At 34.6% G+C, this 24794-nt stretch overlaps 1 protein-coding gene across 1 annotated transcript in view; it reads right to left on the bottom strand.

Moving 5' to 3' along the window:
* PYGL (glycogen phosphorylase L) overlaps positions 1-24794 on the bottom strand; it is a 66435-nt gene continuing 41641 nt past the window's right edge. The window contains exons 5-20 of the mRNA XM_043982875.1: positions 17182-17313; positions 16365-16476; positions 15472-15554; positions 13638-13763; positions 12542-12634; positions 11462-11608; positions 10960-11123; positions 10428-10542; positions 9590-9691; positions 9317-9464; positions 9126-9184; positions 8902-9043; positions 7293-7500; positions 6074-6208; positions 5549-5615; positions 1-376 (exon numbers count right to left, since the gene is read on the bottom strand). Of these exons, the coding sequence (XP_043838810.1) occupies positions 200-376; positions 5549-5615; positions 6074-6208; positions 7293-7500; positions 8902-9043; positions 9126-9184; positions 9317-9464; positions 9590-9691; positions 10428-10542; positions 10960-11123; positions 11462-11608; positions 12542-12634; positions 13638-13763; positions 15472-15554; positions 16365-16476; positions 17182-17313 (2010 nt within the window). The 3' untranslated portion in view covers positions 1-199. The remainder of the gene's footprint in view (positions 377-5548; positions 5616-6073; positions 6209-7292; positions 7501-8901; positions 9044-9125; positions 9185-9316; positions 9465-9589; positions 9692-10427; positions 10543-10959; positions 11124-11461; positions 11609-12541; positions 12635-13637; positions 13764-15471; positions 15555-16364; positions 16477-17181; positions 17314-24794) is intronic.

A 24794-nucleotide genomic window follows, 5' to 3' on the forward strand; every position in this document is an offset into this window, starting at 1 on the left:
TTTCTTTAACTTAGTCCTTTATTTCAATCCCAGTAGACAGATGTATTTTTCTTCCAAAAGATGCTTGGATTATTCTATATTTAAAGCAAGGAATGTTGCAAAATATACTTAGGCACAGTAAAATATTTAGTACAGTAAAATACTTATATCTCCCCCCAGCCCCAAACACACAGATTGTTCAGAACTCCATTTTGGTGATTCAGTGACCGTTGTCTTTATTCAGCTCCTCTCTAGGTTCATTTGGTAGAGGAATCTTCAGATCTGAGGGCTCCATACTCCAGATGTCCTTAGCATATTCCTTAATTGTTCGGTCGCTTGAGAATTTGCCTGAGGCAGCTATATTTTTCACTACCATTCTGGTCCACTCTTTTGAATTCTGTAAACAAAAAATATACCATTATTATACTCCATTCTTCCCTTCAGTTGGAGAATATTTGACAAATTTGGTTTATTGTAAAATCTCACAGAAAACAATGTCAAAATATTTTTGTTGAGTTACAGAACATTATAAATAGGTAATTAGGTGGCCCAGTGGCATCAGGGTCTGGAGTCAGGAAGGTGGGAGTTCAAATCTAGCCTCAGATATTTAGTGGCTATGTGGCCCAGAGCCAGGCACTGAATGTCTGTCTGCTTCAGTTTTGTCAACTGTAAAATGGGGGAAAAAACCCCAATGCCTACCTTTCAGGGTTGTTCTGAGGATCAAATGAGATAATATTTGTAAAGTACTTAGCAGAGTGCCTGGTATATAGGATAAAAAAATCCTCATTCCCTTCCTCTCCCTTCTTAAATTGCAGAAAATTATAACTAAGCAAGTAACAACAAAACTAACAGTAGGTTTGAAAAACTAGATTTATATCATTTGCTTGTTGAAACTCTAGATTATATTTCACTGGAGATGAGAAATACTAATTTTAAAAATCAATAGCTCTGAAGTACTTTTACTGTAGTAGTCATTGCTTTTTATAAAATTGGAGGCCCTCTATTTTGCATTTTTTTTAATTAGTGAGGCAATTGGGGTTAAGTGACTTGCCCAGGGTCACACAGCTAGTAAGTGTTAAGTGTCTGAGGCCAGATTTGAACTCAGGTACTCCTGATTCCAGGGCCAGTGCTCTATCCACTGCGCCACCTAGCTGCCCCTCTCTAGTTTGCATTTTTAAGAATATTTAGTGCTGTATGGAATTCATATTTTTGAATTTGTAATTAGTAAAGCTGCTATTTCTTAGTTTATGGTGGTAACATATGCTCTCTGGGAATCCTGGCAAGTTAAAAATGATTAATCAGCATGTATTGCAAATCTTACAATGCCTGTCACAATATAAAAACACAAAGGGGTATAATAATTTAGTTTCAGCCTTAAAGTAACTCTATATTCTAAATGATGAAAAATACAAACAGACAGTTTATTGTAAATCTGAATATTAATAGGGAGGTAAGCATGGATTAGATGGGTTTCTTCTATTCTCAATATATTTTGAAACTGGGACATAGAACACTAATATCAGAAGTGAAAACTGGTATTCTTGGTTCCTGCCATTCTCATCTTTGTGGTCTCCACAGCCAGATCTTTCCAGAGCAGCAAGACCAAGAAAGTAGAAGGTTGTATGTACAGTGTAAGGCAGCTAAGTGGAATAATAGAGTCCAGGCCCCAAATTCAGGAAAACCCAAGTTTAAATTGTGCCTCAGGCACTTACTAGCTATGTAACCCTGGGCAAGTCACTTAATCTTTTCCAACCTCTATCTCCTACCTGTAAAAAGGAGTTAGATATCATATTCCCATCAGCCCTTCTGGTTTTTGAATCCAGGAACATCATGCTTTCCCCTAGGATAAGCTCATCACCTGAAGTCTCATCATCATGGAGAATGCTTTAGTTTTACTATTCAACACCTCCTCAGTACCCTCAGTTGCCTCTCTTCTTTTGATTCCAAGGATGAATGGAGTTCAGTGCAAAACTCCTCCTAAAGCATCCTGTTATGGTGGGCTCAGTATTTTCTAGCCAACTCTTCATTTACCACCAGCTGTTTAGCTTGGTTTTGACGCAAAATATAATGTTCCCATGTTGTGTACCCTCTGGTAGCACCCCCTCCCCTTTCAGCTTCCTTTTGAGTATTGTCTTCCCCCATTAGAATGTAAGCTCTGTGAGGGCAGAGACTGTCTTTCTTCTTATGATTTGTATCCCCAACACTTAGTTGGAACACAGTAGGTACTTAATAAATGTTTATTGAAAATCTGACTAATGGTTTCTACAATTCCTTCCAGCTCTAAATCAATGAGCCTAAGTATCCTATATGGAACCTTACCACCTAGGTATATTCAGAATATATCAAGATCGATCCATTATTTTCTTGTTTTAGTTAACTAGTTGTAATGCAAAGTAAATCATCTAGCTAATACTCTACTTAGATGAACAAATCTTGTTATAAAACCATACTCCACCAATTTAAATGGTTATCTTCTAGTAATTTGGAGAAAATGTTATATATTCACATATATATTCAAAGTAAACTATATACATTCACCATAAAAACTACTATTTAAAAATGGGCAAAATGTAAGAAATATTTACATTCTATAGGGTTGGAGCTAAAATGATAGCGTGGTTAGAAATATTTTGAGGATTGGTGAGCTTCTCAAAATTTCTCTAAACAGATTTAGAAAATACTGAATCCTGATAAGAAAATCCAAGAAAAAGTCACAATGAGTAATTTTTCCAGGCTGGGTCAGCATAGGGAGATTGAGGTTTGCAGAAATTTGGAATGGAGTCAGCTAAAGGCAGCTAAGTGGAACACTCCATTGCCTATGGAGGGGCTATGCACCAGAGAAAGAGGAAGTCCCAGACCCATTCTTGTGTACTGCAATGGGAATGGGTGCCAACTGCCAGCTTTGTTACTCACTACCCAGTTTTGAATCTGAACCCAGGAGTAGCATGATTTTTACACATAATACCTCATACTCTTGTTTTACAGATCAAGAAAAACATTTAAGAAAAAAAAATGGTACTTATACACATGCCCTAGGCAGTGTATAAAAAGAGGGAAAAGTTCTGAGATAAGCAACAGCTGTTGAACTAAGACCACAAAAGCATAGTGGGATACCAGTTTTAGCTTCTGGCTTAGTTTGGAGTCTACTGAGAAATAACAATGGCTGGAATCCCACACCAAAGAGGATCCTTTAGTTCTGTCACTCTAAAACAGCTAACTAATAAGGGCCAAGTTCAGCAGTAGACAATTATTGCTCAGACCCAAAGCCAGGTCATGAATTTACAAAGCTCAAAGGCCAGGAGATAGCATTCAGACTTTTGGATTAGGCAAGTTTGGAAGTACTAAGAGCTTGCAGGTCCCCAGCCTGAACTGTCCCTAAAATTCTGGAATAATACAATACTTAATATTCCAAGAAAGCAGCAACAGGACCAGCCCAGACTTTCCCTCCAGAAATGCACAGAGCCTGGTGTTAACATCAAATTTGAATTCAGGAAGTAGGCTGGAAAAATGAGCAAAAAAACTAATGAAGAAAAATAATACCACCATAAAAAGCTATCATGATAAGAGGTAAACTCAAGACTCAGACTCAGAAGAAAATGACTCAAAAACATCTACTCAAAAAGTCAACATACTTTGGGTAAAATGTCTGGAAGAGATAAAGAAAGAGTTGAAAAAGTTAAAAATTCTTTTTATCAATGAAATAAGAGTACTAGAGGAAAAGATTGGAAAAGAGAGATATAGAAGAACTGGAAAGGGGATTAATAGCTTGGCACAAGATGTAAAAAACTTTGCCTAAACATCAAACTTAAAAAAATAGAATGGAGCAATTAGAAGCCAACAAATACATGAAACTATAAGAAATATTAAAGCATAATAAAAAGACTGAAAAATGGAAGAAAATGTAAGGTATCTCATAACAAACCAACTGATCTGGAAAACAGATTCAAAAGAAATAATTTAGGAATCATCTGAACTAGCTAAAAGTCATGACCAAGAGAGAGAGAGAGAGAGAGAGAGAGAGAGAGAGAGAGAGAGAGAGAGAGAGAGAGAGAGATCTCAGACACATTTCAAGAAATTTAAATTTTGCTTCTTAGAACCAGAGTGAAAGGGGATATAGAAAGGATCTACAAGTCCTAAATAAAAACTCCCAGGAATAGTCTAGCCCAAATTCAGAGATTCCAGGTCAAAAAAAAAATAATGATGCAAGGAGTCAGAAGTAATTCAAGTTATAAAATAGGTTATGAACATATGCATATATTATATATATACTCATACATGTATATAACTATAGCTATCTAAATGAGGTAGGAAAATGCTGTTGAGTGGCAGGGAAACATTATGGGTCACTTTTGACCTGAAGATAAAACTGCCATTTTCTGTTCCCTTATTTGGTAAAACCAATAATCTTGAATATACAGTGAGAATAGCTCGATGTGCTTCTGGGAACTTGATATAACTTGATATAAAATAAGGTCATAGTGAGTAAAGCAGTACAGATATAAAGTAATCCTATAGCAAAACCCAAATATATTACAAACACTACAAATTGGGACTATACCTGGCTTCCTGTGTCTCAGAGAAAGCATGCTAATATATTCAAAGCTTTTATTTAATTTTTGAGATTTAAATGAAAAATATTTATGTCTTGTTTCAGTTTCTCTGTTTTTATAAAAAAAACACCCTTTTAATTGTGCTTATACCATATCCAGAATGATGTTACTTATGTTTAATGGGTAGTAAGATTTCTCATGATTTAATAGATCTTTGGTTGTAACTATACACCAGAATTTATAACAGAATTTTCCAAAATAAGGCTAAAAATAAAGGCAAGTCATGGATGAGTTGCAGCATCCTTACCTGTTAGTCATTTACCTAGTAATTATTCTCTTATGCTAATTACTGGACCCCTAAGACTCTATAAAATATTTCATGTACACAACTAAATCCTCTAACCCTAGTAGAGAATGTCATTTGTGGAAGATCGATAATTTGGATTGCTAACGGTTACTCATTAGTCTCTATTGGGAAAGTGCAAAAGTCTTCTTTTTACATGCATATAAATACTACCTAAATAGTTCTCCACATTGTATAAATGCTATTTATTTTATAATTAAGAGGACAGGTTTTGAGGGCAGCTAGGTGGCACAGTGGATAGAACACTGGCCCTGGATTCAGGAGGACCTGAGTTCAAATCCAGCCTCAGACACTTGACACTTACTAGCTGTGTGACCCTGGGCAAGTCACTTAACCCCAATTGCCTCACCAAAAAAAAAAAAAAAAGAGGACAGGTTTTTAAACATTTTTTCCTTAGATGATCAACATATATAGCTATGCCACTAAAAGCAAATCAAAATCCCACCTCTGACCAATTAGAAGCAAACTGAGATTATTTTTTTTGCCTTAATGAATAGGAAAACTGCACCTATTCTCCATTTTGATCTAACAGCAAGGACCTGAGTGTATGAGAAACATTTCTTAAGTGGGAAAATGGAAAGTTTCCCTTGAACCCTCCGAAAAAATGATATCCTCTTCAAATTTCATAGGTAAGACAAATTAGAGATGCTCTTACCATATATAGTTGGCTGACTTTTTCTTGACACTTGACATAGGATTCATAATCTGCAAAGACTTTAAACCTGTTTTATTGAGGGATAAAAAATGAAAACAAAAGAATTATTACCACGTTCTACAGCTTTTGCTCTAATTTTATTGAAATTACACATTGCTCTGTCATCTAGTTAGACTCTTTGGTTGAATGATGACAAAATTCAAACCAATTACCAAGAATCTTAACTAGCCCACATGATTTTCTACAGCCTTTTTTATACTTAAGAAATTCTATCATTTGATATATTTGATAGCAAGACACACCAATTACATGAGAAAATCAGAATGCTACTTTTGTCAGTTTTATTTTAAAATCCCATTGCCATTCTTATTTGATAAAAACCCAATTTTTCTTGCCTTGCTTTCATTCTTTCTGATCTGGAATCCATGCTCACCTAGCATGGCCTAACCACTAATCTTTTTGCCCAATGAGGAAAAAAATAGGTTCCCAAAGTCATACCCTATCTGTCCCATTTTGGATACTGACCTGTCATGATAGAATAGCATGTTGATAATGTCTTTGAAAAGCTCTGGCTCCTTTGGAGAGAAGAAGCCATTATCAATCTGATCAATTGCCAGCTTTAGTTCTGGAATTTTCTCATAATATTCCTTAGCATCATACCTAAGGATAGGGTTGATGAGGGCAGAGTTACATATAATACAAAAGGAGCAGCATTAGAAATTCTATAAACAGTATGAAATTCATGGCTTTTTGTTTGTTTTTTTGCAGGCAATGGGGGTTAAGTGACTTGCCCAGGGTCACACAGCTAGTAAGTGTCAAGTGTCTGAGGCCGGATTTGAACTCAGGTACCCCTGAATTCAGGACCGGTGCTTTAACCACTGTGCCATCTAGCTGCCCCAATTCATGGCTTTTTAATTAACTATTATTCAAAGTTGTGGCAGATTTCATCATTACAATATTATTGTATACAAAGACCTTTTAGATCTTTTCTAATATCTTTCAAATTTGACTTAGTTATTACATATAACATAGAACTTTAATGATAAGAGATTATAAAACATCCCATTTTCTCTGTCATAAATGGAAGTATGGGAGTATATATATATATATACTTATGCCCTTAAAGTTTGGGGGGGGCAGCTAGGTGGCGCAGTGGATACAGCACCGGCCCTGGAGTCAGGAGTACCTGAGTTCAAATCTGGCCTCTGACACTTGACACTTACTACCTGTGTGACCCTGGGCAAGTCACTTAACCCTCATTGCCTCGCTAAAAGCAAATAAAACAAAACAAAATATTTTAAATAAATAGCTAGGCCAACACATTCACAGAACTTGGTAGGAAATTATATACTGAAGGCTAGGGAACTCAGTGTATGAAAAGTCAACAGCATAATCAAAACATACAGAAGCACACTTTCTTTTATTATCGTTTTAGTAGCTTTAGACCTAATATAAATCAAGTCCTCTGCAAGAGAGGGGAAATAAATGTTTCATATTATTTTTCAATTGAGATCTGTCCCACTACCACTTTCTTTTAGATGATATTATGAAGCAGTTTTACTCAAGTCAGCTCAAAGATGGATGTTATAAAATAACAACTCAACCCTGTATTATGTTTTATCTTTCTGTGTTGTCCCAGATTAAAAAACTTACTTAAAAGGGGCCTTATGAAATTTTGCGTGTGAAATTTGGGGCTTCCTAGACTCTTGTGATTGTGAATTGCCAAAATGCAAGAGTATCTCACCCTTTGCTGTCCAGAGCAGCAACATCATCTACCCTCATGCCAAAGATGAACAGGTTTTCTTCTCCAGCTTCCTCGGCCATTTCTACATTTGCTCCATCCATGGTACCAATGGTGAGAGCTCCGTTCAGCATGAATTTCATATTGCCTGTCCCTGAAGCTTCAGTGCCAGCAGTTGAAATCTGTTCTGACAAGTCTGTGGCTGGAATAACTAGCAATAATTTGCATTCAAGTTAATAATTTTGATTTTTTTCTGATTCTCCAGTCCTTTTCCTCACAAAACTAGTCAGCACCAAAAAAACCAAAATTCATATTATTTCCAGGGTTTTTAAAAATCCTAGTTGCATTGTTATTCTATGTTGTCGAATTCTTTTATTATTATTATTCTGCTTTCTTTACATCTGAAATATTCAGAATGAAACAGCCTGTATGCAAATATATTTGGGACTAGAGACCACAATTCTGACATTCCAACTCTCTTTTTGTACACATGAATGAGTGTTGCCCAAAGACACTTTTTAATTACAGAAGCTACCAAATCAATGCTCTATTCTGAAAGTACATTTGTATATTATAAACAATTTAAGCTGAACCCCCAGGAGGGTAGATTTTTATAACCTTCAATGCCTGAAGAAATGATGAGGTTCTCCTGTAGGTCACAGATTGACAGTTTTCGAATGTCTTTATAGTGGCCCAAGGACACTAAAAAAATTATTCCTTGATATCTTTGGTGTATTTGGGAAATCAGTGCATGCAGAAGAGGAATTTGCATGTGGGGAGTGCTTTGTAAGCACATGAGGATAAATAAGCAAAAGGTACCAGTGCCGAATAAAGGACATGTAGCTATTAGGCAAACTTGTCTACCTCCACATGTTAACTCCTCCTCCTGGAGAGTCCCAGTGCAAGACATATCCAAATCTCACTCCTTGGCAACCTGATCTATTTCCTTACTCCTGTGTGAACAAATAATAGCAACATCTCCTAGGTTTTCCCTCACAATGACAAGAAGAAAGTTCTGTAGCGAGGGAACTCCAAGATTAAGGGTTAAGAACACAATAAATTTCTCCTCTTATAAAGAAGACCAGTATCCACTCTTACAGAATTCCAGGTATTTAACATCAACACCCAGTTTTCCTTGACAATGAAATGCATTTTGAAGTATAGAATGAGAATATTCGCTTTGACATAGCAACATCAATCTCATTGTAAGTCAGGTAGATGTAGAAACCTTGAGTTCTGCCCAGGTGTGATACTCTACAGCTTACATGTCTAGCATTTTCCATTAGGTTACAAACATCTTGACAGCAGTGATTACTTTCTCTCTAACACGTAACCCATATATTGTCATTTATATCGCCCAGTACAAATCTAATGCTCAATGAATACTTTGTGGTTCCAGGGTTTGGTTTTAGGAAGCCCTGGATTTAAATTCTGCCTTAGATATTTAATAACTATGTGATTTTGGAAAAAATCATTTTAATCCCTCCATGACTCTGTAAAATGGGAATAATGATAGTAGCCACCTCACAAGATTGTTATCAAATGAGAAAAAAACAGAGAGTACCTTGTAAAACTTAAAGTGCTCCACAAATGTTACCTATTGTTAGTATACCTTTTTCAGCCAGAGACACTCTATAGTTCTCCAAGAAGATGACTTTCAACTTGCTTCCAACAACAGGGTCATTATTCACCACATCAGCCACAGATGTGATGAGCTTGATGATCATTTTAGCCATATGATATCCTGGAGCAGCCTTGTGAAAATAAACATTTACTATGTACAAAATGACAGTAAAAGACTTGAACTTCAAAATCCATCCAATTAGATTAACTTACTTTGCCTCCAATTATAACTGTTCTGGGCACAAATGGCTTCTTGGGGTCTTTTTTAATGCCTAGAAAAGATTGGGAGTGGGGAGAGGGAAGGGTTGGTGAGGAGGGTAACAAAACCATATACTGGCACTGCTACTTCTTCCACTCCCAAAGGTCTATAAGGGCCCCAACTGCAAGCAAAAGGACAAACTCACGGTTATACATTGTAATGACGTGAAGGCAGTTCATGAGTTGTCGCTTGTACTCATGGATCCTTTTAACTTGCACATCAAACATGGAAGATGGATTGATCTTTACTTTGTATTCCTTCTCCAGGAACTGAGAAAACTTGAGTTTGTTTTCCTATTGAAATAGAAAATATAAAAGCTTCTCTGCTCTGAACATATCTGGTTTTTAGTGCTTTAACACAGACATAAAACAATAAGGTGTTCCAGGTGAACATTACCATGCTGCAAAGTCTCACTCACCTGCTTCACATTGGACACTTCACGGAGGAAAACATCATCAGAAACAAAGTTGTGCAGCTTGGCCAACTGACTCAAATCTTTCACATAGTCTTCCCCAATTTTCTTCAAATTTAAAGAAAAAATTATATTAATGTATTTCCAGTGTCTTGTACATAGCAGGTGCTTCCTAAATGCTTCCTAAATGCTTCCTAAATTATACTTAATTAGTATCCACAAATGGTACCAAATTCCACATGGAAAAGATTCTAAGTATGTGATAAGCGATATTTATTTATGACACAAAGAAATATTGAATAAAGGGGATAATTTATTTTAATAGTTAAAAGACTGTCATTTATTTCTAAAATAATATTTGACTGCCTATCTACCTTCTATGTGGACAAATATAGCACTGGAAATTCTACATATAAAGTGAAAGGAACATGATTGGGAATTATAAGGCCTTGGGGTCTATTCCAAGGCTATGTTGCTAAATTGCTGTGTTTTCTTGGGTAACTAATATTATCTGTATAGGTTTTGTTTTCTTCCTCTATTTTTGTCCTTATTGAAATCTTTCATAACAAAGAAACTCTGTCTCCTGGGCTCTAGTGACTTTACAATTCTGAAGTCTAAGAGAATAACATTGATTCAGCAACTGGGATGCATCTAGATAGGATGTCAGAAGTTTCTGAAAGCTATATAATAGAAATAAACTGGATAAGAAATCGGCAAATTTCCTTTTTGTTCAGGCTCTGCCTGAACAAAATAAGCATCATTATTTTTAAGGGATGAGCTTCTTCATGAATTTCCTACATGTCAATTTGCTCACACACATGTACTCAATATTTCCCATAGTTACCTCTGCTATTAACTCTGCAAGTCCTGGGTTACAGAGCAAAAGCCAGCGCCTTGGAGTTATCCCATTGGTTTTATTCTGAAATTTGTCTGGTTCTATCTCACTGAAGTCCTTGAATCTAAGGGTTAGAAAGTTATTGAGTTTGGATCAATAAAACCCCAAGAAGTCAGTAAACTAGCAAAATTTTAAAAATGGGAAAAGGATAACTAGCATTTTTGGTTGGCAGTCTGAAGGAGAGTAAAAGATACACAATTTTTATTGACTATAAATAATAGTTATATCCAGTCTGTTCTTCACTGAATGGCATCGATGCATCAGATTGTTTTTGTTTTTTTGTTTTTAGGAAAGTCTCCCTTTAGTTTCAAAATATAGGTTTGAATTGACCAAAAGAGATTTTTAAGTAGAAACTTTGTGTAGAAGAGTGTCATTTTTCAAACTTTTTTTTTCTGGCAACCACCTTGACTATAGCCAAGTTAACAGGTTAATTGATTAATCTATTTGTGTTTGCCGTGGGGCCAGAGTAACCAAAGCTCACACGTTAGTCTTCACAATGTCAGAGTGAATCCTAGCCACACCATTCACAGCATGAGAGCCGACAATACAAAGATGGGCCATATTTATCCTTTTTTCCCCTTCCTCTTCTATTAGAGACATCCTTCTGAGACGGTCTTCATCTTTAGGGAACAATGCTGCAATTCTCTAATCACAGAAAAAAACAAAGGTCAATTCCTTTTGAATAAAGTAGCTGTTAAGCACCAAGAATTGTCTTCCAAGCACCATTATTTGATAAAGCCTACTCAGAATGATATAAATATAAAATTAATACTCTCTGGGTTCTTTTTTAAATGAATACCTTTTAAAAAAGGCAAACAAACTAGATTCTTGGTCAAATGTAGAAATTTCTTCAGTTTCAACAAAAACATTCTATTAAATGATGTTTGATATCATATTTTATAAAAGTCAGAACCCCCTTTTGCAACTTGAAACAATTTACTTACATGCAAAGGCAGTAGAAAGAAGGCTTGAAAAAGACTTACGTCTAAGTGTTTCTGATTGATCTCATAGATGATTTCTAAATGTCGTGGGAGAAGTTTCTCCACAAGTTCCACTGGCCAGCGCTCTAATGCTTCTGGGAGGACAGTGTGGTTGGTATATGCAAATGTCTTTGTTGTAATGTTCCAGGCCTGAGGGAAATTGAATGGTTAACTTTCTACCTTAGCAAAAATGGCTACCTTGATATGCACAGACCCCAGAAATAGGTAGCCAAATCTCTCCTTGCATCTGTTATGTTTAGATATAGACAGAGGATGATATTCTGTTGAGCTGGATAAATTTAATTTCATTAATGGTTTTCCTTAACTGAATGGAAATATCAAATTTCTGGGAAATGGGACCACATTTTTGACATTTTTAAGTGTATCTGATATAAGGCAACATTCTGTTGCTCTATTCTACAATCCTATTTGAATTTCTCACATTTTTTTATAAAAGAAAAAACTTTATAGAGAAGCATTTGAGTAATGCTCCCCTTATTTTGTTAAGTTTTTAACAATATCAACTTCCAAATCCATGGGGACACTTAGAATTAGTCATAGTTATTTATCTGTCATATGCTTCATTGAGAACATTCTACCTTTGAAAGAAAAGTGAAAAAATTCAATATTGATTCATATTTACTTTCCTAATAATTTCATTTATTTTGTTAACATTTTCAGTAAAGCACAATGGGAGAAAAAAGTTCAAGTTGTTTCACCTAGGAAGACATCAATCCTTTTAAAATTGGTAGCTAGTGGTACCAAAAGATTTACTTGAAAGTCTGGCTGGAGAGGATGGATGAGGAGACTTACCATCTTGTATCAGTAGAGAAGAGTATTGGAATGGTATGAGACATATGTTATTAGATGCTTTGAATGTATCTGTTTTCGCTTAACTGTGCCAATTTATTTACAAAGAGAATTCTAGTGAGGTGAAGGGGTATTTATTAGGAAGTAATAGAGATGCCTAGAGAAATTAATAAATTTAAAATATGTAGTGGTATTTTGACAATATCTTTTAGTCAAAGATATTCTAAGATCATTAGCAAAATAATATAAAATGAATCCAACTATTTTACCAACCTTAGACCAGGGCAATCTTTCAATGTCCACCAAAATCCTCATCAATTCAGGGATAGCAAGGGCAGGGTGTGTATCATTCAACTGAATGGCAACCTGCAGAAACACCACACTAAATTAGGGACCATGGAGTATGTATTTTACTGGACTGAAGCATGAACCAAATATTCATTTTCAAATAATTAAAACTACTTCTAGAGTTGTTTTCATTTGGGTGGAGGGACAGGGAAGGAACTTTCTTGAAGAAAAGTAAAGGGCTTCCTCAGGTCCCTTTCACATCTATGAGCTAAACAAGTACATCCCATCCCAAATACATTTTTCCCTGCACACTTGAAATCAAAGAATCCAGCATGATTTGTTTCTTTTTAAGATATATTGGGCACCCATCTCTTGATCTTCTATCAAAAATTTTCGTGTAAGAAGCTATGGTAGGTATTATTATTATTTTTTTTTTGGTGAGGCAATTGGGGTTAAGTGACTTGCCTAGGGTCACACAGCTAGTAAGTGTTAAGTGTCTGAGGTCAGATTTGAACTCAGGTCCTCCTGACTCTAGGGCCGGTGCTCTATCCACTGCACCACCTAGCTGCCCCTATGGCAGGTATTCTTAACCTGGGGTCTATAAATTTGTTTTTTAAAAAATGTCCTGATAACTATATTTCAATATAATTGTTTTCCTCTGTAATACCATGTATTTTATTTTATTGATTTAAAAAATCATTCTGAGAAGGGATCCATAATCCTCATTGCATTGTCAATGGAGTCCATGTAATAAAAATTAAAAAATTGAAAGTTCCTGTGCTTTTGCCATGATGTTTTTGTTTTTTTGGTGAGGCAATTGGGGTTAAGTGACTTGCCCAGGGCCACATAACCAGTAAGTGTCAAGTGTCTAAGGCCAGATTTGAACTCAGGTCCTCCTGACTCCAGGGCCGGTGCTCTATCCACTGTGCCACCTACCTGCCCCCCATGATGTTTTAAATAGTTCACTTCTGGTTTGCTTGACCTGAAGAGAGTTCTATCCTAAAGCTTTCATCTGGAAAAGGAAAACCAACCATGTTTCTAGCTATTTCATTGTTAGAGACTACACTCTTAGGCTCTTTACCTGATCTGGAAAAGCATCAAACGCTGTGCCAAACTTTGAGGCTTTAAAGCGTCGTATGACATCTTGTAAAGTGGCAGCCACAATAAAGTACTCCTGCTTTAATCTCAGCTCCTTTCCTTCAAAAAACTACAATAAAATACCATATTTAGAAATATTTCATGGAGAAAAAGGCATGTGAAGAGTCTGTCAAGGTAAGGCAACGAACTTTTACCATGGATATCTTTAATTTAATTAAGACATTTATTAAATACCAACTGTGTGAAAGAAACTGTAAGGTGCTAGAGATACAAAGACAAAAATAAAACAATACTTGCTTTGAAGAAGGTTCCATTCTGTTGGAGTAGAAGGAGTGGAAGATAACATTTATGCAGAGAAGTAAATAAAAGGCTACTTGAGGTGGGATAGTGTAATAACCTCTCTGTGGGTCTGTGCACACTGTGTACATGCATATGGTTGGGGGGTCAATCAGCAAAGGCTTCAGGGAAGAGACTGATCAAGCAACAAGTATTTATTAATTACTTAATGTATACCTAATGAATACCAGGCACTAGGGATCCAAGTACAAAGAATGAAACTATCTCTACTTGTAATAAACTTTCATTCTACTGCAGGAGATAGTGTACACATACAGATATAGACAGCATAAATGAAATAGTACTAAGTACAAATATACACAAAACAGTTAAATATAAAATATTTTGGGAGGAAGGACATTAGCAGATGGAGAGACCAGGAAAGAATTCATCAATTTTTTGCTCCAAAATCTTCAGGTTACTCCTTATTGCTTTAGGATTAAGTAAAAAGTCTTTTGCCTATCATTTAAGCCCTCTGTCACCTGGTCCTAACTGACAGGTTAACTACCTCATGTTATCTCGCTCCATGAATTTTTTTTTACTGGAATATGTACTCTCATGTCTCTTTGCACCTTAGCTCAAGGTATTCCCATGGCCAATTTTCTTACCCTCTTCACCTGCGGAATTTCCACTCATCTATTAAAACACAACTAAAAACACCTCAGAGAGTCCCTTAATTTCCCCAGCAGGTGAGATTTTCCCCCTCAGACCTTGGTCAGCATCTTGTTTATGGTTTTTTTTTTAATTGTACTTATTAAGCAACATTGTATGTCATAGCTTTGAATTGGTATCTTCTTCCCCTACTAGATTATAACTTCCATTAAGGCAGAGATTTATTTCCAGTGTATCTTCCCAAGGACCTAACACAGTGGTTGACACAGAGGATATGCTTGTAAATTGGGTAATTTATACCTTACTAGTTGGTTAAAAAGGTCAAGAGACCTGAAATACAAATCTAGGAGAGGCCTTTTTGACTGTGCAGATGAAATTTATATTTGGAAAGGAAGTGTCATCTCACCAATGACAAACTTTTACAAAGAGTATTGGGTTTTTTTGTTTTGTTTTGTTTTGTTTTTTTAAGTGAGGCAATTGGGGTTAAGTGATTTCCCAGGGTCACACAGCTAGTAAGTGTTAAGTGTCTGAGGCCAGATTTGAACTCAGGTACTCCTGACTCCAAGGGCTGGTGCTCTATCCACTGCGCCACCTAGCTGCCCCAAGAGTATTGTTTTTAAATCCAGAGAACCTCTTGATGTTGGTGAGTAAGGCACCAATTGAATCTTAAGTGTCAAATGCCTAAAATTAATTCTTCACTTGAATAAGGACAATTTATCTAAATCTAGATAGAAGAGAAAAACATCACTCATTTCCTGAGATCAAATTCAACATTAAATGGCTGGATTTATGTGACTATTGAGAAGGGTACTTAAAAATACCTTTTCTAAAGGGGCTGACCCTTTTAAAAATAAGGCATAATCACTTACATTATCATTGGGATACAAGACCCTGGAGATGTTTTCAGCAAGATTTCGGTCCAGAACTGCCTGAATATAGTCACCAACATTAACTAAAGAGAATGGTTAGAAAAAAACACCAAATATTTTGTCATTTTTTACTTTATTTTTTTAATGTAATAAACATTTTTATTTATAGTTTTGGGTTTCAATTTTTATCCCTCCTTCCCTCTCCCCTCCCCCTCCCTGAGGCAGTATGCAATCAGATATGGTTATACATGTATGATTATGTAAAACATTACCATATTTGTCATTTTGTTTTTGTTTTTGTCTTTTTGGTGAGGCAATGGGGGTTAAGTGACTTGCCTAGGGTCACACAGCTAGTAAGTGTCAGGTGTCTGAGGCTGGATTTGAACTCAGGTGCTCCTGACTCGAGGGCTGGTGCTCTATCCACTGTGCCACCTAGCTGCCCCATATTTGTCATTTTGTACAAGAAAACTTAATTAAAAGAAAAAAAATGAAAGAAAACGAAAAATAGCATGCTTCAGTCTATTCCATCAAATTAACCTGACTTTATACTGTACTTGCTAAGTAATTTATAGGACCATTGTTGGAAAATGAAAAATTACCCTAAAGTCAAATGGTTTTCAAGTCGCTTACATTCTATATTCCCACATGGGGGTATAATGGTCACATACATCTGACTGTCAATGGGAATTTCCATCATGGCTTTATTTGCTTTCTAAAATGGCTTCCTGTATAGCAAAAATATGATAAAATCAAGGCCTTTTCTCAAGTTTACCCTTTATATAAAAATCTTAGCATGTAAACTCTCTCTGAATATAACAGAAAATTCATTGGATTCACAATGTTTTAAAAAAAGAGAAATAGGAAAAATAGAAAGAACCTGATTCAGTACTCACAGTCACTGAGGTTAAAGTCATTTGGTGCCCGAGCAGACCAGAGTCTCATGGTATTGACAGTGTTATTCATATATCCAGGCACAGGTGTGTCATAGGGTAGTGCAAGGATCACCTACATAGTTAAACAGAAATAATTGATAAGCCTTTTTCCCCCTTGGGAAGTCTGGCAGATCAGGCTACAAATCAGATGTCTGAAGTCTAATTCCTGTTCTATTTCTGACCTGATGTGAAACTAAAGAAATAGTCACAGAAAAGTCTTAGAGATGTATCTCTCTCATTGCTTTCAGGAAGAAATGAACTTTAAAGATGCTATCTTATGGAATAATGGAGAGAGTATTGAACTTGCAATAAGGAAGACTTTTCATTCAAATATGGCCTTAAGTACTTTGCAATTTTGCTACTATGGACAATTAATTTAATTTCTCAGAACTTCAGTTTCGTTATTTATAAAATGGAGATAATACTTTTCAAAAATTAAAACACTATATAAATTTCCATTATTATTATTCTTTAAAATGTTTAAGCAATAAGACTCTACCCCTTCCTCTTTGTCAACTTGGCCTTGATGACTTATTATGGAATCCAGATGTTGTGACATTTAATGAGTTGGTAACAAACATCCTTCTAGCACTTCAGGGCTAAGTTCTAATTCATGACCTGTTATAGGACTTTGGCAAATGACTTATTCTCTCCAAACTTCTATTACTTCATTTATAAAAATAGCATATGAGAGACTTCTGAAGGCTATCAGAAGGAATAATACAAAATCAAAATAAGACTATGCAAAATGGATATCTCCTGTTAAAGTGTTATGTACCTGAGTATCAACCCACTTGCTTCCACTTGGGGTATGGATTACTTTTCCATAGTAGTGGACAGGGAGCATGAATTCTGGACGAGCTTTCTCCCAAGGGTTACCATGTCTAAGCCAATCATCTGCTTCTTCTACCTGGAAAAAAGACATAACTTGTATTTTCCAAAAGTTAAACTCTAAATCTTTAACCCTGTTAAGCCAAAAAAAGCCTTTAACTAGAGAATTTGAGCCCTTAACTAAAAAACTCTTCTGTAAGAGGAAGGATAAATATAATTTACCAAAAGGAACATTTACTAATAATTAGGTTGCTCAGAACATCTCTTTTTCTCCTGTTGTAAACAATACTTAACGTCTGTTTCAGAAGGTGTTTGAAAATTGTAGTATATGAATGTCATTGTTCTAGTTACCATATAGTTACCATACAGTTATGGTATGACTTAATGAACTCTCTATAATAAAAAAAAATGGGTGAAACAATATTTAATAAGTATAAAAACAAAGCAAACAATCCATTAATATATATTTTCCATTAATTTAAATATAAGCAAATTGTGATCATGATGAATAGAGGAGTATTTTTATATGTTACAAAGAGAAAAAGCAAGGAGAATTCATTATTTCCTCTACTTAGGCAGAGAAAGCTTCATGGAATAAGTGGGATTTTTGTAAGCCATCTATATAAAGGAAGTAAAAAGACTTGATGAATTGCGAGACAAAGGATATTTTAGATAAAGGATGAGTTCTAGACAAGATTCTAGGTAGAAATGTAACAAGCCAATACACTAAAATTAGAATTTATGACCAGAACTTCTCTGTAAGTGATGATACAAAAGTTTGGGTTGTTTTTTGGTTGTTTGTTTTGTTTTTGGTACTACAAAACTGTCTAAAAATAGGGAAAATGTTTTAAAAAGAATTTCTTAGTAACTAATTAGATAATTAGTTACTAATAATTAGATAATTAGATAACTAATTAGATAACTACTTCCAAACTATTCAGATTAGACCTCATTAATTTGTATTAACAACTAAATATGCAATTAGGTCATCTGTCAAATGTAGATACAAATCTACAATATACTGGTCAAGGACAAATATGCTTTGAATAAAATTTGACCTTTATTCCAACACTATGACAATAACAATTTGCATATCAGCATAAGTTGCAACAAAAAAATCCCAAATTGAATACTTTCATCATATTGGAACCCAAAGCCTTATGCTAAATTTACCAAAAAGAACATGTAAATGAGAAAAGACAACATATCAGTGTCTGTAAGGTTCTCTTTCCTCAAGAACTAGAAATGTTCAGAGATGAGAGTGTCGACTATATCACATGTCTCCTGGTGATTTAAATAGGGTGAGGCATTCACTTTTTTTTTCCAAATTTTTTTCTTGCAGGGCAACAGGGGTTAAGTGACTTGCCCAGGGTCACATAGCTAGTAAGTGTCAAGTGTCTGAGGCCGAATATGAACTCAGGTCTTCCTGAATCCAGGACTGGTGCTTTATTCACTGCGCCACCTAGCTGCCTCAGCATTCACTTTTTTGATGGCAACATCTCAATGTTATAAGACCGGGGGACTAATTTTTGTTTCCTCCTTATGAAACTTTTTTTCAAACCAATGTTACCTTCCCAGAAAACAATAATCTGCTTTGATTTCAGTAGCATGATAAGATCCACAGGACTCTCCTCCGCCCCTTTTTTTATCTTGTATATCTGTTTGTTTGTAAGGTATTGGTTAAAATTTCCTTGATTTCAACAACTCAGGTTTAAGTTAAAGGGAAATACAGCTCATGAAAAACCTCTTCATAGAGAATCTGACGAAATATGGAAAGGTTTTCAACTAGATTTATAAGGGATCCAGAATGAAGATGAAAGTTCTCTTACCTTATTTTTTCTAGATTAATGAAGCTATAAATTCAAATTCCCCCACAGCTTATTTCTTAAAAGCTTTACCACTCTTCCCTGAAGAAAATGGTATAAATTAGGGAGAAAAACACAGAACAAGACTTATTTACATCAAAGTAGGTTTTTACTCCAGCTTCACTTCAGCACAGGTACCGTATAGGGCTCAAAATAAATAATTCAAGTTTAGGTATGTGCAGTGTTCCATATTCTTCAGTGAAGCAGCTAAGTGTCAACCCGTATGGATTTGACAGTGTACTTGAAGAATTACTCAATTAAGCCTGCTGTTCTTAAGAACAGGATGGCAGCATGGATGAATTCAAGGTATTTTACCAATGACCTAAACAAAAACTTTCACTTTGATACTAAAGAAAATTCAAGAAAAAATACCAGTGGTCAAACAAATTTGTTCTTATTGATGGGAGTAATAGAAGAATGTTTGTTTTTTGGAAAACACAAATTGATAAAATGATTTTTTTCATCTTCTGGAAGTGGTCTTAAAATATTAGCAAAATTAATTGTATATCCCTCAGCTATGCCATTGTTACCATGGACCTAACTAGCCTGTACAACTTTTCCACTTGAACAATTTATAAGTATGTTGCTAAGACGCAGTCATGGTGAACAAGATTGAGTCAGCTTTATCCCTATGTCCCATGTTCTGGCTGGATTGCTGGAGTGGAGAAAAGCATTTATTAATAAAGTTTTAATCTGATGGAAAGCCCAAAATTGGAACATTTAATAAACTTTCCCTTAGAGTTTTACAATGAAGATTATATTGTATAAATCATCTGAGAAAGGCTTAAAAATCCAATATCCTTCAAAAATGTTCTCGGCCTGTTAACTTATTAATTATTAACCAATCACCCATTTTGTCATCACTGTTATAACATTTGATTTTAGGAAGCTATTAATGCATGAAGAAGTACTATCATATTTTCTATTTTTACCAACATGCTTACTATTATGTTGGACTAACCATACTTACCTTTAAGTTCTGTGCTGTGGATATAAGCTCTAAATTATATTATTTGTCCTTTGGATTCATTAAATAACAATATCTCAAGATCTGATGATTAGAGAGTCAAGTTTTAGAAGGTTTTGCATTAGCAAAAACTATTGCACACTTTGTTCATTTAATGAAGTTAGAAATATGCCAAAATTGTTTTTAGTGTGCTAATTATGGAATTAATATAGAACAGGTTGACATAATACACATATGGTTTAATCAAAAAGTAGGCCAGGTTCATAATAAGATTTGGTCCTTTGTAACATTTTGTCGAGCAAGCAGCTATTGGCAGAAAGTGTTTTTCTCAAACTCTATTTTACCCACAGAAGTTATGGGGGAAAAGGGGAGAATCTTTATTTTGGTATTCCATAATTATTCTTTCAAACCCTTCTGACCAAGGTTTGTCACTTATGTAGTTTTCATATTAATGAGCTGTGTACAACAAAACCACATATTTATATCTATCAGAACTAGAGTTAAATAAGTCTAACCCAAGGCAATACTGCAAGGTTCAAGAAAGTCTACTTCATCTCCCTGTACCACAGTGGGAGTGATCCTTCTTGTCCCTTTTCCCTAAACTTAGACATTTATTTACTTAATTCCCTTACGTATGAGTGTAACAATTGGAGTGACGCCACCTGCTGGAGAGTTACTCTGCCATGAGGAAAAGGCATCTGAGGGCAAGCCATGTGGCATGTGACATTCGCTCATGGGTACGGTCTATCAAAGCTACCAGCCAATTAGCTTGGAGCTGTGTGTGCGTGTAGATGAGATGTTCCCAGTTTCACAGGAGGCTTCTGGGAGGAAGAAGGAAATGTTGGGCCCTTTTTGGTTCCTGACCTCACCATGGCAGGTCAGATGATGGGGTCTCTTAGAAATAGTTAGATTTTTACCTTTCTCTCTCTGATCATTAGATCCTAATGCTCTTTAATAAATATTTAAATAGTCTTGCTAAAGCTTCTAATTTATTGGCGACCATTCATTGGATATTTTAGACAATATAGCTAGAATTTTAGCAATTCTACAGAGTTTTGACCCCAAATCCATTTTCATTGTACTATTTTCCTATCCACATCACCACTCCCAGCTTACATTGAATGAAATGAAATAAACACTTAATAAGTACTTACTATGTGGCAAGCATTGTGCTAAGTATTTTATAAATATTGTTTCAATTGATCATATTGGGCTGTTATATCCTTCCTGGAAGAGTGAGTGGCTAAGGGTTTCTTTTGGGCTTAACTTCTGTCATAAGAAGGAGTAACTCAGATATAGGAGGACCATGGGGAATGATGCAGAGGACTTAAGCCCTTTGATTCCAGAAAAGAATTGTTGATAGGGAAAGTGGGGAGTAGCCTGATCTATAATTTTTAATATATATCTTTGTCTAGATTTGATTACAATTGAACCAAAATAAAAAGCACTGATCACGAGAACCAGTCAGGCAAACATTTATTCAGCACCTACTATGTGACAGCTAACTAGTGGGGAGACAAAGAAAAGCAAAAGCCACTGCTTTCAAGGAGTTTAAAGTATAATTGGGAAGAATTCTCCATTAGGAGCGGAAAATAGCTGTCATTGCTTCAAACTCCAAGGAATTTACCAAGCTGCCAGGAAAGACCTTCAAATATGAAGGAAAGTGGATCAGAACAATATAGGATCATTGCATAGTCATGAAAAACATATGACAGAATGTATAGTGTTGTGCGAATTATTTGGGACAAGCAATAATTTTGGTGTGGATTTTGTTTGCTTCTACCAACAATAGGCTAGCTGCAAATGTTGGACTTTTAATGAGATTCTAGTATCCTCACTGTTAGTGGTAGAGTCCTAGATTTGTTATTATTGTTTGTGTTTTAGTACTTTGCCACCTTTTTAATACTTCGATTTTTAAATAATGGTTATTACCTCAAGGAAATGTGAAAAAGTTATGGTTCTTACAGAACATATGTTAATAAATGCTAGAAATACTACTGTGGCTATTGTGGGGAAGAATTTATAGGATCACTTAAGTATATAACAAAACAGGTTTGGACACATTGAAGTACAAAGAAAAATGTGGCTGAAAATAAAAATAAAAACAAACCAAACAAAAATAGCTGACAAATTATTGCTGACAACCAGCCAAATTTATTGTCAGAAAATAAGAAAAGGCTTTTAGAGAGAACTGATAGCTGGGGGAGGGAGGTGTTGTTATGAATTCCTTTAAAATGCAGCTTCTTCATGTTAGAAAAAAGGAAAATAGCAGTAAATGTACAAGTATACATATGTGTGGCATATATATCATGTATATGTTTATTCACAAACTTGCCAACTGTTGCTATGAAGAAAAATTGCTTTTCAGAGGCAAAAAATATAAAGTTAGAGCACTGACAATTCAAAAATGGTCATTTTTACTGATAAAACTCAGTTTTTCACTCAAAGCTATACCAAACTTGTCAAAAGAAGTCCAGGTGAGCAACTCAATGAGACTGTAAAACATTCCCCCTCCAAAACATTTTGAGTATTTATTTTTGTTACAGTGGTCCTGAAATTCTTGTCTCTATTAAAAAATAATGAATTCTGATAGATTGCTATAACAAGAAGCAGAATATTCATAGAATAATAAAAATTTCCAAATGGAGATAGAAAACTGCAAAGCACACTTATGCCATGACAAATTTCATGAGAGATTAGGAAATTTATCCAAGGTTTAGGTATTAGGACCATATTTTTTCATAAAAAGTGTTTTGTTTCACATTTCAAAAAGATTTTGCATAGTATTGGCAATTATTATTCTATAAGGGGATTCTCCTGTAAATCCATCAGGACTAGAATTTTTATGTAGTTCATTTTTAGTTCTACTTTTACAGAGAAATCTATTATTTAAGATTTTATTTCATCTTGTTAGTGTAGGTATTTCATTTTATTGAAGTATTACTCAATTCCTTTTGTGATCTCATATAACTATGCATAGTAGGTTCCTTTCTATTTTCCCCATTTTTATTTTGATTTCACCTTTTATTTGCTATTTTGTTGGTTTGATATTCCCATCTTCTTTCTAATTTGGTTGGCTAAAGCTTTATTAATTTTATTGATTCTTTTAAAGAACTAGCTTTTGGTTTATAATTTCTATAGTTTTTGTTTTCTAGCCTATTTTTCTTTGATTTTTATATCTCCTATCTTGTTTATGTTATTTATTGGTTTGTTTTGTAATTTTATGTGACAATATAGTTCTCCTTTCCCCCATTATCATCAATATTATTAAATACTGTACTACAAATTCTAGCAATAGCCATGAGAAGGAAAAAGAAATTGAAAGAATAAGAAGGGGTAATGGGATGATAAAGCTATCTCTTTTTTGCAGATGGAATGATGGTATACTTGGAAAATCTAGAGATTTTAGTAAAATGCTATTTGAAACAATTAATTTTAACAAAGTAGCAGGATAGAAAGTAAACCTATATAAACCATCAGCATTTCTATATATCACCAACAAAGCCTTACAAGAAGAAATGGTAAGAGATATTCCATTTAAAACAATGATAGATAATGTAAAATACCTTGGACTATATTTGTTAAGGCAAAGGTTACTATATTTACTTGTTGCTGTATATTATATGTCTACTTGGTTCCACTGATCTACCTTTCTATTTCTTAAAATCAAATAGTTTTGGTAATTATAGCCTTAAAATATGGTAAGATCTGGTACTGCTAAACCTCTTTCCTTTATGTTTTCCTCATCAATTACTTTGATATTCTTGACTTTTTGTTCTTCCAAATAAATTTTGTTATTTTTTTCTAATTCAGTAAAATATTCTTTTTGGTAATTTTAATTGGTATGACATTGAATAATGAGACTAGTGATTGGATTAAAGAATAAATCATGGAAACAATGATTTCATTAAAGAGAATGACAATAATGAGACAGCATCAAAACCTATGGGATACAGAAAAAGCAGTAATCAGAGAAAAATTTATATCTCTACATCAATTACATCAATAAAATAGAGAAAGAACAGAGTAATGAATTGGATATGCAATAAAAAAACCTAGAAAAAGTACCAGATCCTAAACTGTATTGTAAGGTCATAATTACCAAAACTATCTGATACTTGGAAAGAAAAATACTTTATGTAGTATTAAATGATACTAGTAACCTTATGTTTCATAAATGTAAAGAATTAAGCTTTGGGGATAAGAATTCACAACTTGGCAAAACATTGTTAAGAAAAATGGAAAGTAGTCTGGCAAAAACTCGGTATAGACCAATATCTTACACTGTTTGCAAAGATAAGGTCAAAATAGGTACATGACCTAGACATAAAGGGAGGTATCACAAATAAACTAAAAGAACATAGAAAATATTACCTATCAAATTTATGGATAGAAGAAGGATCTATGAATAAACAAGAAAGAGAGCACTGTGTGAAATAAAATGCATATTAGTTTTTAGGTTATTCATTTATTAGATTAAAAAGGTTTTGTACAAATAAAAAAATGTAACCAAGATTAGAAGGAAAGTAGAAAATGTGAAAAAATATTTTGAGATAGTTTCTCAGATAAAAGCCCCATATCTTAAATATATAGAGAACTTTGACCATTTATCAATTAGGGAATGACTCACATTCTTATAAATTTGACAAAGGATATGAACAGGCAGTTTTTAAAAGAAGAAATCAAAGTTACATATAGTCATATAAAATGCATTAAATCATTATTGAT

This window comes from Dromiciops gliroides, chromosome 2, assembly GCF_019393635.1.
Source record: "Dromiciops gliroides isolate mDroGli1 chromosome 2, mDroGli1.pri, whole genome shotgun sequence".
In the NCBI taxonomy this organism is placed as follows: Eukaryota; Metazoa; Chordata; class Mammalia; order Microbiotheria; family Microbiotheriidae; genus Dromiciops; species Dromiciops gliroides.